Genomic DNA, 24216 nt, shown 5'->3' with positions numbered 1-24216 from the left:
ATGAAATCAGGCTCACTCTTTCTAAAGAAATAACCATAATCTTAAAACGTAATATGAATTTCAGTCGGTTGAAATTTTTACGTACGAAGAATTGTATACATATATATGAGTATTGCTACTAAAAGGTTATGGCACATCTCTATTCTTCTACTCGATTTATGTTCACACACACACATTGCATGACATATATATGTGTCATGTGACATATATCTGATTTATGTATGATTTGATATTTAATAATTTTAAAGAATATTATAATATGTAATATATATAAATATATACACTTCTTCTTCTTCTTCTTATCTATATGGCTGGTTAGGCTTCCTAAGGAATTTGCCCATACGCCAATAAATAAATATATACACATAATTTAGACATAAAATAATTCTTACGTTACTTCTTATGCTTACGGTTACGGAAATTCGTGTGCGATGGCCTTAAACGCACCCAATGTCAAGCAGCTCGCGCGACGCACGACCTGCCTGTCATTGGTAAACTTCGCGATCGAGTAGACGCTACACAGACGCTACGAAACATCGTGTCAACCAATCAGGAATCAGGATAGAGAAATCTTCACTCATTTTGTTCCAATTGGTGGATCAAATGCTCCGAAACCAGTATATTGCATAACTAGTGTCTGTGATCAAAACTCATGAAAGAATGGTGTTTCCATCTTTCTACCTGGCAGCATGGACGATGGATAGAGTGGTCCAGTGCCAATACAAGAAGAACCAGAACCAGATCCATCTTTCTACGGCCGAGTGCCGAGTGTGAATAGAACTTTAGACAGTTTACGTCACGCATGAAGTCTGCGTAAAACAAGAGTTTGAGGAATATACACACTTGTCAAATCGATTTGCAATGGCCGGAATTAAAGGTTATTCGGTGCACTCTTAAATCATTTAATGCGCGATCGCTACCGCACAAAAATCTTGAGAAATGTCATCGTCGTGCGAGAAATTTGCGCGAAAAACGCAAAATCATATATCAAAACATAACCTTATCCATCCCGTTGTTGTCACTGTTTGACATTTGCACAAACACGATTCTTTCTAGATTGTTAAGTCTCGTAATTTAATTCAAGAACAATGTATTATCCTTTTAACATTAGTCGGAGAAAGATCTATTATGATTTCCCTTAATGTACTAATACTAATTTCATCAAATGAAAGTTATATATAATCGAAGAAAGCTTTGTGCGTCATAATAATATTTTATCTACTTGTGAACTTGTTTATTTTTTTTAAAACACCGATTGTTCATTATTGCACGATAAGATTATCAGCACGAACAGTTGAAAATCAAAACTAAACATGCAATAACGCCTTATTAAATTACACAAAATTACAATATTTAGTGTTATCTAATGTGTGATAATTATACTTTTTTCTTATTTCATGGCATTTTCTCTTCATGAATCGTTTATCATCGACAACAGCGTAAGTATCTTTGTGTAAGCAAATAATTAAAAACAGAAATATTTTTTTTACAATTTATGTAAGATAAATTTGATCAAAATTTCTTTTGACATTTAACAAGAAGGAATTGTATTATACCATGAGATAACAAGAAAATATATAATCATTACAGATTGGTACTGCTAGCATTTGCTGGTTCCATTGGAATGACATTTGTCATTCTTGGTTGTGCGTTACCAATATACAAGTAAATATATTTTCCTATTTAACTGATGTGTTTTAAATATTCACAGCTTTCTTAGGATATAGAATATTACAACTTATGCAACTTTCAGAGTATGGTGGCCATTTTTTGTCGTATTGTTCTATATATTGGCACCTATCCCAACCATAATAGCGCGTCGTTATACAGATGATTCAGGAAGCAATAGTAATCCATGTTTAGAATTGGCAATATTTATTACGATGGGATTTGTGGTATCGTCCTTTGCTCTTCCAATCGTGTTGGCACGATCTCCAGAGGACCAGCCAGTAGTAAGTTGTTGTTCATATATATACATATGTATATATCTTTATATAGAATATTTATCATATTAACGCATTGCTGACTGGGTGTTTTAGGCAGAAATTTTTTGATAAACTGTATACCCTCTCTAAACACGAATGAATTTACCAGTCAAATCAAAAGATGAGCTGATACATCTCCAGTCAATAATGTATTAAAATAATTGCAATAGATTAAATTAATTGACAGTTTATTAGTACTTTGATTCTTTGAATAGTTAAAACATAAAAACTATTTGTATTTACAGATACAATGGGGCGCTTGTTATCTGACATTAGCAGGTAATATTGTTGTGTATTCAACTCTAGTCGGATTTTTCATAACCTTTGATCAAGATGATACTGATTACAACATGTGGTGAGGCACTACTGTATTGTACTTATCATGATAAAAATGTAAGTAATGTATCAATTGATTATTACTATGATAACAGCAAAACTCAGATATTTAAGATATTACTAAAGTTGATGTAATTATCGATAAAATAAATTTATTATTTTCTAAAATCTCACTTGCAGTATTCTTAAAATAAAAAGCTTTTTTCATATATAAGACTGGGACAACTCATTAAGGATCACTCTTATTAACAGTCTTATTAATGTCATAATGTGTGAAATTATTTCAGGTTTTTTATGAGATTAAAGGAAAAAATAAATCATGCGGTGCACTGACTGAAAGCTACATGTTGATTATAAATTGCTATAAACTTATTCTACACAGTTTACATAATATAAATCTAATATGGATATCCTTCTATATCGACGCTGCAAGAAAAGAAAATAGTATTATAGTGCACTAACAATAGAATGTGTCAATGACACTACGCTATTTATTAATTGATAAACAAATATCGGAATTCCTCGGATTTCCCATGTGTTACAAAGCAGCAAGAAAGCATTTGATGTTTTAGATTTTTCGTATGGGACTATTCAGGACAACCTGAAACGCTACAAAGCAAGGATGTTGAAAATATTTTTTATTTAATCTAAGTCTTTCGTAATAATAATGGTAATAAAGCTACAGTTTATTACTTTATCTCTCATATCTTCTCAATTATACCTTTGAAAACTAATAAGAAATATTACTGATATAATGCGTATTTGTTAATATATTTATTTGATATAATTGTTAATATTTTGATTTCTACATATATATACTATATATTTTCTTAAATTTTATTTAAATAAAATTTACAAACATTTCATTATATATAAATATATATATGTAACTAATAATAAAAAATATTTGTAAAGAAGTTGAGCTTATTTTTGTTTCTTTTTTTTATTTCAAATATATATCCAAATATATTATCATCGAAATGTAAATTTTTTTATATTTTTAAGTAATTTGAGCGATGTCATTTGAAATTCTCTAAAAATAATGATTTCTAATTATAATTCGCGACTATAGATTGTGTTATTTAATTTTTTTTAGCACATCACAAAATTTATACATATATATATAAACGTTTACATTTTAGACTTTGTATGGAATAATGAATATTTATACAGATTCTACAAACGAAAGATATTTAATATGTTTTGTATAAATAAAAATTTTTATCATGTGTATGTGTGTGTGTGCACGTGTATGTGTGTGTGTGCACGTGTATATGTGTGGATCAAAGCGGGAAGAGATTCAAATTTATATCGGAATCTTTGTGAGCAAATAATAAATTAATTATATAAATTATTTTAAATATCTTTAAACTAAAAGATCTGAAAAACAATACAATCGTAGAGAAATCTATTTTTAGCACATTTCATAAAATACTTTTAATAAAATAAAGTTATATTTTAGAATTTTTGAAAATTCGTGTATAAAGAAAAATTAACTAGGTTAGAAAACTGATTAAATTATTATATACGCACTAATTATGAAAATTTTTTAACATTAGCATTGTTATCTAAATAAATTATATTTAGAAAAAAATAGCTATTATTTGTTGTAAAAACAAGGGATTATTATCATAAATTAAAAAAATCATCAATTCTCATGTAGAAATCTAATTGATTCATGCGTCATTGGACATAAAGATGTCGAATGATGTCGAAGTCGAAATGACATGTAAGATATGATCGGAAAACTTTATATTATACTATTATAGACGAATTAATTGAATATGATAGAATATTTTGAACAAACGGTGTGTAATTAATAATATTGATTTAATTTTATATGCACTAAATGTATCTGAAATTAAATTTTAGAGAGTGAATATTTTTTGGAAGAAAATTATAACCATGTTCATCAAATTTTTTTTTTGTTAGATTGAGATGCATCTTATCTAATTATATGTGTGTATCATCTCCTAAAGAGATTGTGAGAAAACCTATATTTAATATTTTATTCATTACTATAATGTGAGGAATGGCTATATGAATGATCATTGATGAATGCTGCTCTTTATTTACAAACTATATTTTGACAAGAAGTGAGTACATTTTACATTTTACAATATACAAATGATATGAATTCATACAATGTACTTATAAAGATATTTTTTGTTTTAGAATACAATTGAAATAAACATTTATATGATTACATTAAAAATGGCTTCAGTAACTCAAGAAGTAAAACTTTCCAAATCTTCTGAGCAGTATATTCAAATGCAACAATTATTGCCAATTAAATTTGCACGTAAGTATATTCTCTAAGTATCTCATCTTTTCGAAACTATTTACGAAACTATTGATGCAAATATAAAATGGAATATTATATCTTTCAGGAGAGAATGAGAAATATAGAGTGTCGAGTGCTCTGAATGCTATTATTCCATATGCTACTTTAAGAATGCACAGTATTACTAAATTGTCTAACGAAGAGTGTGCTAATGCAATTGCCAATCATTTGCAATCAAGTAATAAGTTTATGCAGAATGATCCCGCATCAGAACAATTCAGGATGGAAACATTGAAAGCAATACCACAATGCCTCACTGTAAAGAGATTTATCAAGTCGCAACTATTGGCAACTGTTAATCAAAAGGCAAAGAAAAAATCGATTAGTTATTGGAAATTGCTCAAATATAACATTAGTTTAAAATTTGCAAAGGTATTAATGCTAATTTTTCATGTATTTTTATGCTATAAAATTAACGAGTTAAGAGATAGAGTTAAATACTTTCTGGCACACAGATTCGAGTGACAGTGCAGAACACTTTGCTGACAATGAAATTATGGCATCATACGATAAAAACTATTGAGAGCCACAATGGAAGTGGTGTAGCAACATACTTTAAATTCTTGAGATGGTTACTTTTTTTCAACATAATTTCTTGCATTTTAAGGTATATATTTCTTTTATTTTATATATCTTATAAGATTATACTAAAAGTATATATTAACAAAAAGTTTGAACTATACTTAAAAGTTATTTAAGATTAAAAAATGGGATTTTTCTGAGAATAATCACATAATTTTAATTCTATTTGGTATTAATATTAATAATACCTTATATATATATTACTCTCTATATTAAATGAAAAAAATTTAATAATGAATATTAATTATGAATATTAATAATGAATTTAATGAATGTAATTAATATTAAATTAATATTAATATATTGAATATTTTGTGTTTGCAGCATATTTTTTATTGTACTACCACAATCATTGCATCAAACACATGTACAAAACAATGTTAAAGTATTAGACTTTTTAACAGGCAGTGTAAGTGCAATTATATTATAAGTAATAAGTAGCATGTTTTGTTTTTTTTTAATATGATGCACATATCACATCTTGGTTTGCAGGGCTTTTTCTCCCACACAATAATGTATTATGGTTTTTATTCCAATGGCACAGTAGACACACCATTTGGGTCCAAATATAGCATTCCATTTGCTTATTTCCTAACGCTGCTTTTTTGTTACACAGTTACTTTTATTATACTTTCTGTTAAGTATGTGATAAAATTTAATCATTTTAAACTCAATATTAAGTTAAATATGAATATTTGATAATAATAATACATTCTTTTTCAGAGTCATATCTTCTTATAGAAAGTCTTACGTTGAAACACTTGGAAAAGTGCGCGATTTATATAGCAACAAAATATTTTGCGGATGGGACTTCAGTATATCTTTACGAAAAACTGCCGCTCTGCAATCAGCATCTATTTATAAAGAATTGGAGGAATTGTTAGCAGAAACGAGACAGCATGCACATTTGCATTGGCTTGACAAGTTTTTGCTAATTGTAATGCAACTTAGCGTAACAGCTATTGTTATATTTATGATTTGTGGCGCTGGTATACTCGTTTGGCTGCTATTACGACATTATGAGATAGGGACATCCAGAACTATTTCAATGATGATTGTACCAATAATCATTACTAGTATTATTCATATCTTTCCAGCAATTATTTCCTATTTAGTGAGTATCTGCATTTTTTTTTCTCTGTTATAAAAATAATTATAATGAAATATGCAACTATAGTACAAATAATATTTCTCTTTAGGCATCACTAGAACACTATAATAATAAACGCACAGAACTTTACGTGACAGTAGTTAGAAATCATGCGGTTGCTGCGACAATAATTGGTACCTTGTTTGCCTTCTGGATAATCAATAGTACATCATATTGTTGGCAAACAGACTTAGGGGAAGAAATTTATCGACTTATCGTACTGGACTTCATCGCTTCTATATTCGGAATGTGTTTGCAATTTACACGTTCCACGTTGTATAAGAGATTGTCGACGAAAATTCCAAGACCGGAGTTCGATATCGCTCGCAATACATTGAATCTTATATACAATCAGATGCTCTTTTGGATGGGCTTCTATTTCAGTCCGCTAATGTCTCTTATAATTGTGATAAAGCTCATCTTCACGTTTTATGTAAAGAGATACGAGTTGAAAAAATGCTATCAACAATCGTCGCAGCCTTGGCGGGCGGCGCAAACGCAAACTCTGTTCTTGGCTCTTGCGTTTAGTGGCATGATCGTTGTGTTGTTCACAATAGGATATATCATCACGAACGTGGAAAGTGACGACTGTGGGCCATTCAGAAATTATTCTCACACTTGGGATTTTATCGTCGATGGGATGTTATCGTTAAAAAGAGATAGCCCATTTTGGAGTGTTGTTTCGGAACTTGCAAGACCGGTAACTGGCGCTGCAATATTGGTTGGCATGTGGTAAATATCTCAAGAATATTATTATAGTATCATTCATATCGTTATGATATAGAATAAGATATGGATATCCATTCATAAATTTTATTAAAGTATTGCAGTTTACTGTTTGCGGGCAAAAACAGAAGCGAGTAAGGAAATGTTGCAAATTTTATCCAACATGCTTCTTCTGCAGTCTCAAGATAAACAATTTCTCATGAAAAGTTTTGCTAAATTTGCCAGTAAACGTAAGTTACATTATTGAATTATGATTATATTTATATAGTTATTGATAACAAGTTATTTATATTTATAAAATTTTTATTAGGTACTCTTGTTCATAACAATCCTATTCAATATGCTAGTTCTACTGAGCAAAACCATGAAAATGAAGAAATTGCATATTCTCGCCGACGTAATTTACCGTCGACCAGTTTCGAAGAGAGATTATGTTGATATTATGATATACACCAATTGACAATTTGGTGGCAAATTACCAAAGCATATATTAGAAATCGATAGAATATTTTCTCATAGTTATATTTATGCTTACAGATATCATTATAAAATTATTGCTTTTACAAATTTGAATATTTAAGATTATGCTATTTGTGCATGTGATAAAATAAGGATATATTTTTAATAGAGACAAAATTTTTATAAGATAGTATAAAAACATAAATATTCGATATATTTATAAAATTGAGACGAAAAAGTATATACTCTATAGATGAATAGATTTTGTAATATTTTATTATGATATATACAGAATATTTATAAATTCACAAGTTTATATCTTCCAATAATTCCCGCGCCGTTGTCATAGTAACGTGATATAAATATGTATAACATATTAGATAGCTAAGAAGGCATTATCTTCTATCATTTTTGTTACTTGACAGTTTTTAGATCCATTGAGAGATATAGATACATATTTAGTTTGTTAGCTCAAAATTTATTCATACATTTTCTAAGAGTAGAAGTATCGAACAATGTCATATGAGATAGAAATGGAAAACATTATTTGCAATACTTGTTAACAGGGATTAGAGAAGCTGCTTGTCGTTTTTTACGCATAATTTTGCCTTAATATCTTTAATATATTAATTTGAATACAAGGATATGGCTGAAAAAGAGGAAACATGTGGAACCTTGGACAAGGTAAATCCAGCGGTAGCAAATGCGGAATGCAGATGCGAAACATCAAAAGCATTGCGATTCGTAAAGCAGCCAAAATTACTACAAGAGTCTTCATGGACGAAAACTGTTCCGTACAAACACTGGCACAGTTACGTGAAACCTATCGACAGTATAGGCAGTATTTTTACACCCAGCGCATATCCTTGTCGGGCCAGAATCTTGACGAAACACGAAGTCAAACCTGCATGGTATCCTCTCAGCGTTGACAAAGTGCTTGAGGCTCCGCCTCGCATTCTTATAGAACGACACAACGAAGAAGTTCAACGAAGAGCTGCTACGGCAGAGAAAAAACGCACTTCTCTGCCTGAAAATATAGTTAGTTTGAGAGATTTAGCAGATGGCACATGGTTGCGGAAGAAAAGACATAAGGCAAAAGCCTTGAAGAAAAGAGAGTTATCTATACATAAGGAGAGGATAATGAAAAGAAAATTGGATCAAGAGGTAAGAATTTTTTTCTGTAAATCTTACAAACAAGTACTTTGAAAAAAATACAAATCTCTTTTTTAATTGATCTGACAAATATATAGCAGAAATAGCATTATATTGTAGATTGTATCTTACGTCGAGGCAGAAATTCCAAAATCCGTCGAAGAACAATTGACTGAATTAACAGTGGCAATTGATAAGGAACAAAGGCGAATAGACACAATCGAGGATGTTGCTAAAATAGCTTCTCTTAGAGATTACTGCATAAGCGATCATCATTTACAACCATACGATTATGCTAATATCGATGCGGCAAAGAGACGTATTATTGGCAAATTGCAGGAACGTGAAGAGTAAGTACGTTTCTCATCATATATAAATAATGAAGAACCTAACAATGCATTCTGCAAAATTAAAACAGTTTAAATCATTTTCAATTCATTTTAATTTATTTTCAAAATATAATATATCGCATTTTAACATTTGATAAATTATAGAATATCTTTATTAAATAGAAATGTGTATTTTACAGTTTCGATAAAATAACGAAAGACTTGGAGCCGGAAATAATCAATGATTATAAGCAAAGCCTTCGTAGCACAATAGTGGATTATATCCTAATGGATTCCGATGAACGAGAACGTTTATCTATCAAAACCCTGCCTGTCGAATTTCCCGTTTTATGCATTCGTTCACCAGTACCTTGGCATCAATCCAAAGTCACAGCAAGTCATTCAATGCAACACTGTCTTTTTATCGGAAATACGATATTGAGGGACATCCGCGATCTATGGTTTTCAAAGTAAGATGAATTAACCGAAAAAAAGAAATAAAAATTTCCTATCTTTTTGTGTCTTAAAGGAATACTTATAATTAATGAAAAATATAAATAAAATATTTATTTTTCTTGCTGAACTAATAAATCTTGTATTTTAGGTATCGCCAAATAAGAATTATTCGCATGCAAGATTTGGGCAGACTTCCCGTTCCAGCTGCGGAAATCGAACCGAAAATAAATGCCTTATGTGCCGCTGCCACCGACGTTCTCATTAAAAAATGGCTGGCCGACGTAGCAGAAATTTTTCTCGAGAAGAAATACGCTTGGTCGCAATACTTTGAGATGCATCCGGATGCGTCCACCGCGATGATCGAGAAATACTTTCGCAGCGTCAATTCTGTATTATCGAAGCAACTACGAATCATGATAACGGAAACGCTGGAAGACGTTAGAGACTTCTTCATGCGATACAAAGCTGGCAATGCGTTTGAAGGAGATTACGAGGAGCTCATGTTTCTCGAGTAAGAATCGATGTTTTTTTTCTAGCATACGGCAGTGAAATATCTTTTGTAAAATTAGTGAAGTTAAATACGATACAAATTACATTGTAGAACTCCTTTCATAACAGTGAAGGTGGAGCCGAAACTCTTGACGACGAAACTGTGCTGCAGGCCGAGCATCCTGGAATTACACACTATCATCTCACGATGTTTCGACAAGATCATTAAAGTGAGCGCTAGAATACCTAAGATTGAAACCATTCTGTTTCCGGAATTAAAGCAGAAAAGTTATTTATTTCCCATCTTGCGGTTTGAAGATAAGGTAATTATTATATTATTATAAAAAATTTTCTCAAGTATAAACAGTTGATGAATATTAATAACGCATATTTATCTGCTCATTATTACAGGTATTGAGAGTCATCAGTAACGTATTGGATGTGATCGCTAAGCATACAAGTGGTCCCGATAGTTACCTCAAATGCTACGAGAATTTGCTTTATATTACGAGCGGCATAGCTGAAAAAAAATTGGATAACTTTTTTAAGCTCGAGCCGGTACCATTATTGCGAGACTTTGAGCAACAGATAAAGGCATATGACACTCTGCGAAAAGAGATTTCTATGTTTCGATGTAAAGTAAGTTTTTACAATTAAATCTTGAATTTTACGAGATAAAAAAAATTTTTTTATAACTATAAACTTAAAAAAATATCTTTAATATCATTAATTAACGTTTTATTTGGAACCAATAAATTAATTTTTAGAAGAAAAATAGATTTATAATCCTATATGAATTTTTTTTGTAATTGCGTTTTAGAGATTAATAATAATTATGTAATTATTTTTTTTTTTTTTACAATAGATCCCGCTGAACATGATCGAGATCGATTGCAGTGCTGTAAACGATACAATGAGAGAAATTCTGTACACGCTTCGAAGTAGAATATGCAATTTCTTCGCGGATGAACTACGAGTCAACAATCGCGAATTGTGCTCTATCTTTGATGAGATAGCGGAGAATATCTCGAAGATGCCAGAAACCACGCAGCAAGTGGTTGAACTGTACAATTATCTGTGTGAGAGTCGTGATACAACGATGTTTAATCTGAAAAGACGGTTAGTGCGTTCGATCGAGTTGACGCTGTTCCTCTTCGATCACCAGCCACTCTCCGACGAAGATATTCACTTAAACTCACGCACTATTACTTGGCCGAAGGAGATGGAGATTGTGATGGAACTGGCGAGCAACAGATTGAGCATGAGAAAAGATTTCTTGGAAACGCTGCTCCGCACAAGACGAGACACCTTCGAGAAAAAGATAATTACGATGCAACTGGCAATCGAACAGTTTAAACGGAAGGATCCGCCTGTTCTTACCATGGAGGAAATGGAGCAGGCCGTGGAGGAGATCGAGCATATCTCCGCGACTATGGCAGAGATACGTAAAGAAGCTGAGGAGATCAACGAAGAAGAGGGATTACTGGATATGGAGCTGAGTCCACACATGGAATTGCCGGCCATGTCTAGTACGGTGGATACCTTCGACAAGCTCTGGCACACTGCTCTAGATTTCTATCGAAACTACGATAAATGGTTCTACGGCTCGTTCATAGGTCTAAATGCCGAGCAAGTATGCGAGGAGACTGAAAACACATGGCGAATTCTGTATAAACTTTCGCGCGTGCTTACAGAAGTGCCAGGCGCGAGACGCGTTGCCGAAATGGTGCGCGGTAAAGTGGAAAAATTCCGACAATTTATCCCAGTGTTGCAAACTATCTGCACGCCGGGTCTGCAAGCTCGACATTGGGAAGCAATTAGCAAAATTGTCGACGTAACAATAATACCAACGGACACCAGCAGTCTGTCGGAGATGATTGAGTACGGTCTACCCGCTTATATCGCTAAATTGGAAGAGATAGCTGTGGCGGCCACAAAGGAATACACTCTGCAGCGAAACCTGCAGAAGATGAAAGAAGAATGGCAAGAAGTGTACTTTGAATTAACTCTTTATCGCGACACCGGAGTGTCGATATTAACCGCCGTGGACGATATACAGATGTTGCTTGATGATCATATACTCAAGGCGCAAACCATGCGTGGCTCGCCTTTTGTGAAGGCGTTTGAAGAAGAGATGCAGCAGTGGGAGGAGAAGCTGATAATGATGCAAGACATCATCGATCAGTGGCTGCTTTGTCAGTCCACGTGGATGTACCTGGAGCCAATATTCAGCAGCGAGGATATTTTGCGTCAGATGCCGACCGAGTCGAGGAACTTTCGTAGAATCGATAAGATCTGGCGCAACATCATGTTGTACGTCTTGGATAATAAACGAGTGATCGATGCTACGGCGATGCCGAACATGTTGCAGGAATTCAAGCTCTGCAATTCGCTGCTCGAGGAGATCCAGAAGGGTCTGAACGATTATTTGGAAAAGAAGCGTCTGTTCTTCCCGCGATTCTTCTTCCTATCGAACGACGAGCTTCTGGAAATTCTATCCGAGACCAAAGATCCGCAGCGAGTACAACCTCATTTGCGAAAGTGCTTCGAGGGTATCAGTAAGCTCCGCTTCACCAAAGAAGAGGAGATTATTGGCATGCTGTCGGCTGAAGAAGAGTACGTACCTCTGAGCAGTAAAATTTACCCTGCCGATGCGAAAGGTATGGTTGAGAGATGGCTGTGCCAAGTAGAGGAACTCATGGTAATCTCGCTGCGCGACATCGCCGAGGAAAGTATAATCGCCTACTTCGGAGCCATGCGCGAGGAATGGGTGCTTTCGTGGCCCGGTCAGATTATCATTTGCAGTAGTCAGATACACTGGACCAGCGAGGTGTACGAATCTTTCGAAGATCGTTCCACGGCGTCTTACTTGCAGAGATGCAACGATCAAATAGAAGATATTGTATCACTTGTACGCGGCAAATTGGAACCCGGTGCCAGGATAACATTGAACGCCCTAATAGTAATAGACGTGCATGCTCGAGACGTAGTAAAATTGCTGGTCGACAAGCGGGTAGACAATCCCTTGGACTTTAATTGGATTGCGCAGCTACGTTATTATTGGCTGGACGATTGTATCACCGTCTCTATGATTACGACTAATATCATATATGCCTTCGAGTATCTCGGCAACACGTCCAGATTGGTAATCACGCCGCTGACGGACCGATGCTATAGGACTCTGATGGGTGCATTAAAGTTGAACCTAGGCGGTTCGCCAGAAGGACCTGCAGGCACCGGCAAGACGGAAACAGCCAAGGATCTCGCCAAGGCCGTAGCCAAGCAATGCGTCGTGTTCAACTGTTCCGAAGGACTGAATTACAAAGCGATGGGCAAATTTTTCAAGGGTATCGCGCAATCCGGAGCCTGGGCGTGCTTCGACGAATTCAACAGGATCGAGTTGGAAGTGTTGTCCGTGATCGCGCAACAGATACTGTCGATACAGATGGCCATAAGCATGAAATTGGATAAGTTTGTCTTCGAGGGCACCGAGTTGAAACTGAATCCCACTTGCAACGTCATCATAACGATGAATCCGGGTTATGCCGGTCGGCAGGAACTGCCTGACAATCTGAAGGCCCTGTTCCGAACGGTGGCGATGATGGTGCCAGACTATGCCATGATCGGCGAGATCACTTTGTATTCGTACGGCTTCACGGACGCTAAAAATCTCGCGGAGAAAATAGTTCATACCTACAAATTGTGCTCCGAGCAACTGAGTTCACAAAATCACTACGATTATGGCATGCGAGCTGTCAAGACCGTGCTGATAGCTGCCGGTAATCTGAAACTCAAATATCCGAAACGCGACGAGTCCATCCTGGTCCTTCGCGCCATCGTGGATGTCAATCTTCCCAAATTTCTGTCCGAAGACGTTTCTCTTTTCAATGGCATTTACACAGATCTCTTCCCGGATGTACAGCTGCCTCAACCGGAACGTGACGAACTGATAGACATGCTGAAGGTGAATCTGGAGAAGCGAAATCTGCAGGCTACCGATTGGTACTTGGAGAAGATCGTGCAGATCTACGAAATGATACTCGTACGACACGGTCTGATGATTGTCGGCCTGGCTTTGGGCGGAAAGACTCAGGCTTATCAAACGTTGGCCGACGCCCTAGGTGATCTGTCGGGTATACGGAAAGCCACGATGCGGGAATACCGTACGATTTATCGTGTGATCAATCCCAAAGCCATCACGTTGGAGCAACTATACGGCAGCTTTGATCCGTTGTCGCACGAATGGAGCGACGGTGTCCTGGCCAATACCTTTCGCGAATATGCGCAGTCCTCCTTGCTGGAACGCAAGTGGATCGTATTCGACGGCCCGGTGGACGCGATCTGGATAGAGAGCATGAACACCGTGTTGGACGACAACAAGAAGCTCTGCTTAATGTCCGGCGAAATTATACAGATGTCCGTCAAGATGAGCATGTTATTCGAGCCGGCCGATCTCGAGCACGCCTCACCAGCCACCGTCAGCAGATGCGGCATGATTTACATGGAGCCTTCTCAATTGGGCTGGCGACCTATCCTCGAATCCTACAAGAAACATCTCAAGGAGAAATTACTGTTTGAACAATACGAGCTCGTTATCGAACTGATAGAATGGTTAACTGACCCGATATTGCATTTTATTCAACATAAATGTAAGACGTTTATCGATACATCGGAGTTGCATATGTTTTTAGTAAGTAATATTGAGTTATAAAATTTGTATTTAATTCGTTGCGTTATTATATACAGTATTAAACGCTGAAAGCGAAAAATTTGTCAAATTAAACTAAAAACAATATTATATACAATTTCTAAAAAGTTTGATGTTAATTAATAGAAAGATTTGTTGTTAATTTGTTATTAATAGAATTATATCATCTAGGAACAAATTTTTTCAATTTTCTTTCTTTAAAACTGTTTTATTTAAAGCAGGATTTGTGATTAAAAAACAAGAAATATTTCGTATATATAATCTAATATATTCTTTCGAATATATAATTATAAATAATATAATTTGTCATGCATTTTAATATATTTTTATGCAATAGTCTTTTACAAGGATATTCAGCATAATGCTAGCAGAAGAAACGCAAGTGAGCACAGTGTGGCTTCAATGTGTGTTACTCTTCAGCATAGTTTGGGGCATGTGCTCAACATTAATAAGCGACAGCAGAAAAATCTTCGACGTGTATCTACGAAAACTGTTGCTCGGTAATATCGAAGAGCGTCCTAAGCCGAAGGTGTTCAAGCTGACAAAACAGCAAATCTTTCCCGATAAAGGTACGGTGTACGATTGGATTTACGACAAGAGGAACAACGGCTGCTGGATATCTTGGATGGATACTATGCAACAGGTATTAAAAGAAACAAACACAAATCAAACAAGTGAAAATATTTAAAAAGAAATGTTTAACTTTTATATTTAATTATTTGTAAAATTTTTTATATAATAAATGTACATATATTATTATTGTATAATATAAATTTAATTTATATTATGTATTATTATATAATATAATATATTATATAATAATAATATATTATATAATGAATATACAATAAATATCGAAAAAAATAATGAAAATTAATTTTTAACTGAAATATGTAAAATACACAGAGAGAGAAAAACAGAACAGAATAAGAAATTGACATTTAACATATTGTATATGCGTACTTTCAGGTACCTTTACCAGCAACGGCAAAGAGCAGTGAGCTGATCATCCAGACAACCGAGACATCCATTCAGCATTTCTTCATCAAACAATTTATGCACAGATCGATTCCGCTTTTATTTGTGGGTCCAACGGGTACCGGCAAGTCCGCTATCGTATTGAATTACCTCATGTCATTGCCTCGAGAGAAATTCCTGGAAAACGTTATAAACTTCAGCGCCCGTACGAACGCACCACTGACACAAGAGATAGTCATGTCGAAGTTGGATAGAAGAAGAAAAGGGGTTTATGGTCCCGCTATGGGAAAAAAGTGCGTATTGTTTGTAGATGATCTCAGCATGCCACAAGTGGAAATCTACGGGGCTCAACCGCCAATAGAACTGCTTCGTCAATGGATAGATCATGGCTACTGGTTCGATCCGAAGGATACCTCGATTCTGTATCTGGTAGATATTCTGCTGATCGCGGCTATGGTACCACCTGGAGGCGGCTCGAACATCGTAACGCCGAGATTCACTCGTCACATGCACGTAATCGGCATCGATTCCTTCGAGGAAGCCACGATGACCAAGATCTTCACATCGATTCTCGACTGGCACTTCGCAAAGGGCTTTGTCGTGGAGGTTTTACGGCTGAGCAAAATGGTGGTGAGCGCTACCATGGATGTATTTCTCGGGGCCATCAAGAACTTTCTCCCGATACCGTCGAAAAGCCATTACAAGTTCAACTTGCGTGATTTTAGTCGGGTTATCGGCGGTGTGCTTCTCGTGCCGGCCGCTAGGATGAAAGATCCCGACAAACTCATTAGACTGTGGATTCATGAGGTATATCGAGTTTTTCACGACAGGCTGATAGATGACACCGATCGTGAGACGTTATTTAAGATGGTGCGATATACGTGTTACGACAAGTTGCGCCAGCCATTGGACAAGGTGCTCATCAGTTTGCTGAAACTGGGCGAGAAGATGATCGCTAGTTCTCACATTTGCGATCTATTTTTCGGCAATTACATCGAGCCCGATGCGGATCCGAAAATATACGATGAAATAACGAATCTAGAAGATCTCCAGGAGAAGATGGATTACTATCTGGCTGAATATAACGCGGTTTCGCAGACGCCAATGAATCTGGTGCTGTTTCGATACGCCATCGAACACGTCTCTCGCATATCTCGTGTGCTACTACAGGATAATGGTCATGCCCTGCTCGTTGGAGTGGGCGGTTCCGGTCGCAACTCTTGTGCCAGACTAGCGACTAGCATGTGCGAATATCTGATACAGCAGATCGAGATCACGAAGACTTATGAAACACCCGAATGGCGGGAAGATCTAAAGCACTTGTTACTGCGCGTCGGCTGCGACGGCAAACCTACCGTCTTCATCTTCAGCGATCATCAAATCAAGGACGAATCCTTTATTGAGGATATCAATATGATCTTGAATACTGCGGACGTGCCTAATTTGTATGCGGTAGAAGAGAAGGCCGAAATATTGGATAAAATGATGACTGTGGCGCGAGACGCGAGCGGCGGTAAAAAGATGGAAACGACACCGATGGCGCTCTACAATCTATTTATTGAAAGGATCAAGAAAAATCTTCATATAATTTTGACAATGTCACCAATAGGCGAGACATTTCGAAATCGTCTCAGGATGTTTCCGTCGCTCATCAATTGCTGCACCATTGATTGGTTTACATTGTGGCCGGAAGACGCCCTCGAGAGAGTAGCCAGGATGTCATTAAGGGATTTAGATATTGGCTCGGAATTGCGAGAAAAGTGCGTGCAAATTTGCAAGCAGTTCCATACAAGTGTATCCATAACAAGCGAGGATTACTACTTGACGTACAGCAGGCGATATTATGTGACGCCCACGAGTTTTCTGCAGTTAATCAAATCCCTGTATAGATTGTACGGACAAAAGATTGAGCAGATCACTATCCAACAGAATCGCTACGAGACCGGTCTGGAAAAGCTGGACTTTGCCGCTGGCCAAGTGGCGATCATGCAGGACGAGCTACAACAGCTGCAGCCCAAGTTACTGGCGCAGTCGCAACTGAGTGACAAACTGATGATCCGAATCGAACAGGACACTGTCAACGTGGAAGCAAAGAAGGAAATTGTAGCGGCGGACGAGGCCTTAGCGAACGAAGCGGCCGCAGCGGCTCAGGCCATCAAAGACGATTGTGAGAGCGACCTGGCAGAGGCTACTCCAGCACTAGAATCTGCTCTGGCGGCATTAGATACCCTAAAACCTGCGGATATCACGATCGTAAAAGCGATGAAGAGTCCGCCGACTGGCGTTAGATTGGTGATGGAAGCAGTTTGCGTGCTAAAAGGCGTAAAACCGGAGCGAGTTCAGAATCCAATCACTCGCCAAATGATAGATGATTACTGGCCCGCGTCGATCAAGCTGCTAGGCGACATGAAATTTTTGGAGAATCTGAAAAACTTCGACAAGGACAATATACCGCCCGCATACATGAAACGCATTCGCGAAAAATTCATAAATGATCGGAGTTTCCAGCCGGAAGCGGTTAAGAAGGTCTCTACCGCCTGCGAGGGTCTCTGTAAGTGGGTGCGTGCCATGGAAGTTTACGATCGCGTAATTAAAGTCGTCGCGCCAAAGAAAGCGATGCTGGCGGAAGCCGAGGCCGCGTTGGCCGCGCAGATGGAAATGCTCAACGAAAAGAGGCATCTACTGCAAGAGGTAACGCAGAAGCTACAGTCGCTAAACGACGAGTTTGCCGAATGTATGCGCGAGAAGAAGAAGCTCGAGGATCAGATCGATTATTGCAGACAGAAATTAGAGAGAGCCGAAAAGCTACTGGGTGGTCTGAGCGGCGAAAAGAGTAGATGGAGCGAGACTGCCGGTAAACTGGGCGCCAGTCTAGGTAACGTGATCGGGGATGTTCTACTATCATCTGGAATAGTGGCTTATCTGGGAGCGTTCACGGTGGAATATAGGAACAAATTGATCAGCCAGTGGCATAAATCTTGTGTGGAAGCAGCTATACCGTGTGGCGCCAGGTTTAATTTGATCGATATATTGGGCGAACCGATAGAGATCAGAGGCTGGACTATTCATGGACTACCGGCCGACAACTTCTCGGTGGAAAATGGAATAATCGTGAAGCATGCCGATCGCTGGCCGCTCATGATCGATCCACAGAATCAGGCGAACAAATGGGTAAAAAACATGGAGAAACCAAACAAGTTGACAGTGATCAAACTCACGGATCCCAATTATGTGAGAGTGATGGAGACTTCCATTCAGCTAGGAACTCCAGTGCTGTTGGAAAATATTCTAGAAGAGATCGACGCGATTTTGGAACCTGTATTGCTGAAGAATGTATACAAGCAACGTGGAGTGCTGTATATGAAGTTCGGTGAGACGGTACTGGAGTACAATCCGAATTTTCGATTCTACATCACCACACGCCTTCGAAATCCGCATTACTTGCCCGAGATCGCGGTAAAGGTAACTCTATTGAATTTTATGATTACGCCTCAAGGTCTGCAGGATCAATTGCTGGGCATAGTCGTAGCCAAGGAATTACCAACTTTAGAAGAGAAGAAAAATCAATTAATAGTGGAAGGCGCGAACAACAGGAAGATCTTGAAGGAGATCGAGGACAAGATCTTGGAAGTTCTCACGACATCGGAAGGCAACATACTTGAAGACGAGACCGCTATTAAGATACTCTCGACTTCGAAGCTGCTGTCGGAAGACATCGAGACGAAACAGGAGATCGCGGTGAAAACTTCAGCGGAAATAGATGAAGCTCGCAATGGTTATCAGCCGGTCTCGAAACACGGAGCAGTTCTCTTCTTCTGCATCTCCGAATTAGCCAATGTCGATCCTATGTACCAGTACTCGCTACCGTGGTTTTTGCATCTCTACATCACGGCAATAGCTAATAGCGAACAGTCGGATAATCTGGACACGCGAATGAAGATTCTCAATTCATACTTCACTGCAAGCATTTATAGAAACGTATGTCGATCTCTGTTTGAAAAGGACAAGTTGATATTTTCTTTGGTTCTCTGCGCCGGTTTGCTACGCGCCGCTCATAAATTGGAAGAGGATCTCTGGGTGTTTTTATTGACGGGCGGAGTAGCTTTCGATAATCCTTATCCCAATCCCGACCCCTCATGGTTATCCGACAAATCCTGGTCCGAAGTCGTGAGAGCTAGTCTCTTACCGGGTCTCGAAAAATTAAGGGAGTCCTTCCAGTCCAACATATCACAGTGGAAAACATATTACGATCTGACGAATCCACAGGAGCATCCGTTTCCGCCGCCCTTCGAGCACGAGATCGAGAGCTTGAGGAAACTCGTGATTTTGAGATGCGTGAGGACAGACAAGCTGATCGCCGCTGTTCAAGTGTTCGTCATTCATCATATAGGCGCGTCATTCATGGAACCACCACCGTTTGATCTTCAGAGCTCGTACGACGACTCGAACAACGTCACGCCGCTCATCTTCGTGCTCTCGCCTGGTTCGGATCCGATGGCCGGTCTGATAAAGTTCGCCGAGGATCATGGAATCTCGAAGAAGAATCTCATGACGATTTCGCTGGGTCAAGGCCAAGGTCCTATCGCGATCGAAATGATTGAGAGAGGTATTAAGAGCGGCGAGTGGGTCATTCTGCAAAACTGCCACCTCGCCATCTCGTGGATGAAGGAACTCGATCGGATATGCGACGAGATCATCGTGCCCGAGAACACGCATCGCGATTTTCGGCTATGGCTGACTAGTTATCCGTCCAAAGGATTCCCGGTGACCATACTGCAGAACGGCGTGAAGATGACGAACGAACCGCCGAAGGGGCTGAAGAACAATCTGCTGCGGAGTTACCTGAACGATCCCATATCGGATCCTAAATTCTTTCGCGAATGCACGAAGACGGTAGAATGGAGAAGATTGTTATTCTCTCTGTGCTTTTTCCACGCGGTGGTGCAGGAGAGACGGAGTTTTGGTCCACTCGGTTGGAATATACCCTACGAATTCAACGAGTCCGATTTGCGTATCAGTATTCTACAATTGCAAGTACGTACCAGCAGTACTTTTCTTATTAATTTAATGAATATTATTATTATAAAATTAAATTGTATTATAATATACTATCTTTTGTTGATCTAGCTATTTTTAAATGATTACGATGAAGTACCATTCGACGCACTCATTTATCTGACAGGAGAATGCAATTATGGAGGCAGGGTGACCGATGATAAAGATAGACGCCTGCTGAATTCGTTGCTGAAGAATTTTTATAATTCTGAAGTTATTACAAAGAGAAGGTAATACTCTTTTTTAACAGAATGAAAAAAATCTAAAAATTCTTTGAACAATTTGAATTTTTTTCACAAATAAAGTCCAAGTCTGAATAAAAATAGACAGAGAACATTCGCTTCTTTGTTTAATTTCAAGAGATTTATCTCTAAATAAAATTTTAAAATCGCTAAGCAGAGTATTTAACATTAAACATAAAAGTATTTAACACTAAAAATAAAAAAGAAAATAAAAGAAAGATGATCAATTTTTAAGAAAAAAATAACTTTAAATTTTTGTTAAATCTTGAATTTTTTGAAGCTTTTTTCACATTTTATATAATTTATATTTTTTCCCAGATACTCTTTTTCTCCGAGCGGAATTTATTATATGCCAGAAGATACCGATCACGAAGGATGTCTGAAATACATTCGCAGTTTACCTATCAATCAAAGGCCAGAAGTTTTTGGTTTGCACGACAATGCGGACATAGCAAAGGACAATCGGGAAGCAATGCGGTTGTTAGCAGGCGCACTTTTGACTCAGCCACAAATCAGCGGAGTAGGCGAGTAAACAACATATGTTTACCTATTTTAATCTTTCTAATTATTTTCTTTCCCCTGCTTTTCACAATTGTAATATTACGCGCCGTGGTTATTAATTATTACGTACATATAATTTTTATGTGACTCTCCATATACGTTCGCTCTATACAACATTGTTTGCTCTGTAGAAGCACTGTAGAAACATTTTATTACAAAAAGATTGAAGCAATATAACTTCCATATGATACACGATTATATTCTATAATACCATTTTTTATTTTTTATTAGGTATCGAGAGAGACATGGATGAAGTGGTTTTCGCTCTGGCCGGTGAGATTCTATCAAAGATGCGACCGCCATTCGATATTGAGTCCGTGTCGAACAAATATCCGGTGCTCTATATGAATAGTATGAACACGGTGTTACGTCAAGAACTCGTTAAATTCAACGAGCTCACCGATGTCATCAAGGAAACATTGGACAATGTGCGAAAGGCTATCAGAGGACAGGTGCTGATGTCACCGGAATTAGAGGAAGTCTACGTTAGCATGAGCATCGGTAAAGTGCCGCGCGCTTGGGACAGAAAGTCATATCCCTCCTTGAAGCCGCTCGGTAGCTACGTGATAGATCTGTTGGCGAGATTGCAATTTCTGCAAAATTGGATCGACCACGATGCGTCGAATGTGTTTTGGATATCCGGTTTCTTTTTCACGCAATCCTTTTTGACGGCGGTGCTGCAAAATTATGCTCGCAAGCATAAGATACCGATCGATCAGCTGGACTTCGAATTCGAGATCACCCAGTACGAGTCAAAAATCGACACTGCTCCTTCTCACGGGGTTTACATCACCGTACGTAAAATTTCGTTATATATATATAAAACATTTAATTCCTAGATTAGAATTTCTTAATTAAAATCCAATTTTGAATTGAAATCTTACACTATTATCTTGCGGCGATGATGCACTCTTATTTTAGATATATTCGACTTTTTACTAGCGATTAATTTTTATCTGCGTTGATTTTCCCTCAGGGTCTCTTCCTGGAAGGAGCTCGATGGAACAGAGAGACGATACTGCTAGACGAATCTAAGCCTAAAATAATGTTCGACTTGCTACCCGTTATATGGTTAAAACCCGGTATCAAAATTAAATTCGACACAAGAGACGCCTATCATTGTCCAGTATACAAGACAAGCGCTAGACGTGGTGTATTGGCCACTACTGGACATTCCTCCAATTTTATACTGTACATCTTGATCCCAACGGATGTCGACGAATCTCATTGGATTAACAGAGGTGTGGCTGCTCTTTGTCAACTTGATGATTAAAAACGAGGTATGAATTATATGAGAATTACATATACGATTAACTCACATTGTATCATTTCGCATGACAATGTATTGAACTGAAAAAGAATTTACTTAATGGAGAATTAATTAGACATATTTTAGAAACCAAAGTTTGTAATAATTTTATAATCTTTTATACGTTCAATAGCAAGCACATCGTTTTTAAGCTATTGTATAATATATTTAATATTTATAAGGAAAGGAATACTTTCGGATATTTATTTTTTACAAGAAAATTTAGAGAATTAGGACGTGAAAAAAGTATATATGTATAAATATACAATATTATAAATATATTTAGCAACAACAATATCATTATCGTCATTAATAATATTCATCAATCTCATATATACATTATATTGTCTATTATAAAATCATATATATATATATATATATATATATATATATATATACATTATATTTCATAAAACTTCATTTATTATTCGATGAAAAAACAATAATGATCACATTTTCGATTATTCCTATTTAATCGGAATTGCTTTTAATATATATATTGTAATCATTCTTTATCAGGTACGTATTTTCATGGAGCAAAACAATTTTTTAAAAGGAATATTCTGTATTATGCATACTTCTATATCATTTATATATTAAGGAATGTCATAGACTATAATATGCATAAAGGACGAAACGAAATGCTGAGTCCCCTTTATAAAGATTATAAAGGCAGAAATGCATTCGCGAATATTCCTCTAAAAGTATTACGATGTCTCATATACATATTTTTCAATCGAATATCTTTAATAGAATTTTGATTGTTATGAGAATAGTCGATCATCATTGATTATTTTCCATTATCCTAAATGCACAAAATTGATCTAACATTCATAATCAATTAAATGAAAATAAAATATAAAGAAAAGATAAATGCATATTGGATATTCGTTTATAAAGGATATCAAAAGTTGCGTTATTAGATTTTTATAAAAGTTTTATCATCTCAAAATTTTAATAAGAACAAATTTATGCTATATTGCATTTTATAATTTCAGTCTGATGCAATTTTTACTTGAATTAATTAAATTTTTTATATTTTCTATTAAAAATTTTTACATTTTTTACGTTTTTTAATTTTTTTATGGAGAAATTGTGTAAAAGTACGTGACTTAATTATATATTCTGTACGCATACGCAATTAATCTATATGTTTGTCGCAACACTTGTGGCGAACATCGATCACAAAGGAGAGAACAAGTCCTTATGTCTGACCTTATCGGATAATTTAATCGAATTTCTAGGTGTAAATGTCGCATACCGGACTAGTTAAACGCGAATCTTGTGGCAGACTCGTGTTACAGACTAGTTAGTCACAATGTCAAAATCGCAGTACATTATAATAATGATGCGAG

At 36.6% G+C, this 24216-nt stretch overlaps 3 protein-coding genes across 6 annotated transcripts; all 3 read left to right on the top strand.

Annotated features, from left to right (window-relative positions):
- Positions 1-512: 512 nt before the first annotated feature.
- On the top strand, positions 513-3018 carry LOC145933638 (leptin receptor overlapping transcript-like 1). Its single transcript, XM_083033528.1, has 5 exons — positions 513-1439; positions 1591-1665; positions 1754-1952; positions 2231-2378; positions 2609-3018. The coding sequence occupies exons 1-4, from the start codon at positions 1414-1416 to the stop codon at positions 2342-2344; spliced, it is 414 nt and encodes a 137-aa protein (XP_082889654.1). The 5' UTR covers positions 513-1413; the 3' UTR covers positions 2345-2378; positions 2609-3018.
- A 977-nt stretch (positions 3019-3995) lies between these two features.
- On the top strand, positions 3996-7814 carry LOC145934571 (transmembrane channel-like protein 5). The gene is made up of 11 exons (XM_083035137.1): positions 3996-4129; positions 4254-4417; positions 4497-4623; positions 4712-5037; positions 5121-5272; positions 5572-5656; positions 5740-5888; positions 5971-6361; positions 6447-7129; positions 7220-7353; positions 7434-7814. The coding sequence occupies exons 3-11, from the start codon at positions 4521-4523 to the stop codon at positions 7559-7561; spliced, it is 2151 nt and encodes a 716-aa protein (XP_082891263.1). The 5' UTR covers positions 3996-4129; positions 4254-4417; positions 4497-4520; the 3' UTR covers positions 7562-7814.
- Positions 7815-7942: 128 nt separating this feature from the next.
- Positions 7943-23703, top strand: Dnah3 (dynein heavy chain 3, axonemal). Of its 4 annotated transcripts, XM_083035116.1 has the most exons (14): positions 7943-8746; positions 8855-9084; positions 9264-9533; positions 9668-10030; positions 10121-10331; positions 10420-10647; positions 10874-14698; positions 15054-15359; positions 15686-20728; positions 20822-20979; positions 21310-21515; positions 21784-22346; positions 22529-22832; positions 23381-23703. In XM_083035116.1, the coding sequence occupies exons 1-13, from the start codon at positions 8228-8230 to the stop codon at positions 22823-22825; spliced, it is 12219 nt and encodes a 4072-aa protein (XP_082891242.1). In that variant the 5' UTR covers positions 7943-8227; the 3' UTR covers positions 22826-22832; positions 23381-23703. The 4 variants fall into 4 exon arrangements, with proteins under 4 accessions (XP_082891242.1, XP_082891240.1, XP_082891243.1 ...); XM_083035114.1 differs by lacking the exon at positions 23381-23703 and having other exon boundaries at positions 22529-23139; XM_083035117.1 differs by lacking the exons at positions 7943-8746; positions 23381-23703 and having other exon boundaries at positions 8897-9088; positions 22529-23139.
- Positions 23704-24216: the final 513 nt, after the last annotated feature.

This window comes from Prenolepis imparis, unplaced genomic scaffold, assembly GCF_030444845.1.
Source record: "Prenolepis imparis isolate NDT839.2.m4 unplaced genomic scaffold, iyPreImpa1.0 SCAF_3, whole genome shotgun sequence".
In the NCBI taxonomy this organism is placed as follows: Eukaryota; Metazoa; Arthropoda; class Insecta; order Hymenoptera; family Formicidae; genus Prenolepis; species Prenolepis imparis.
This window is presented reverse-complemented; position numbering and strand designations above follow the sequence as displayed.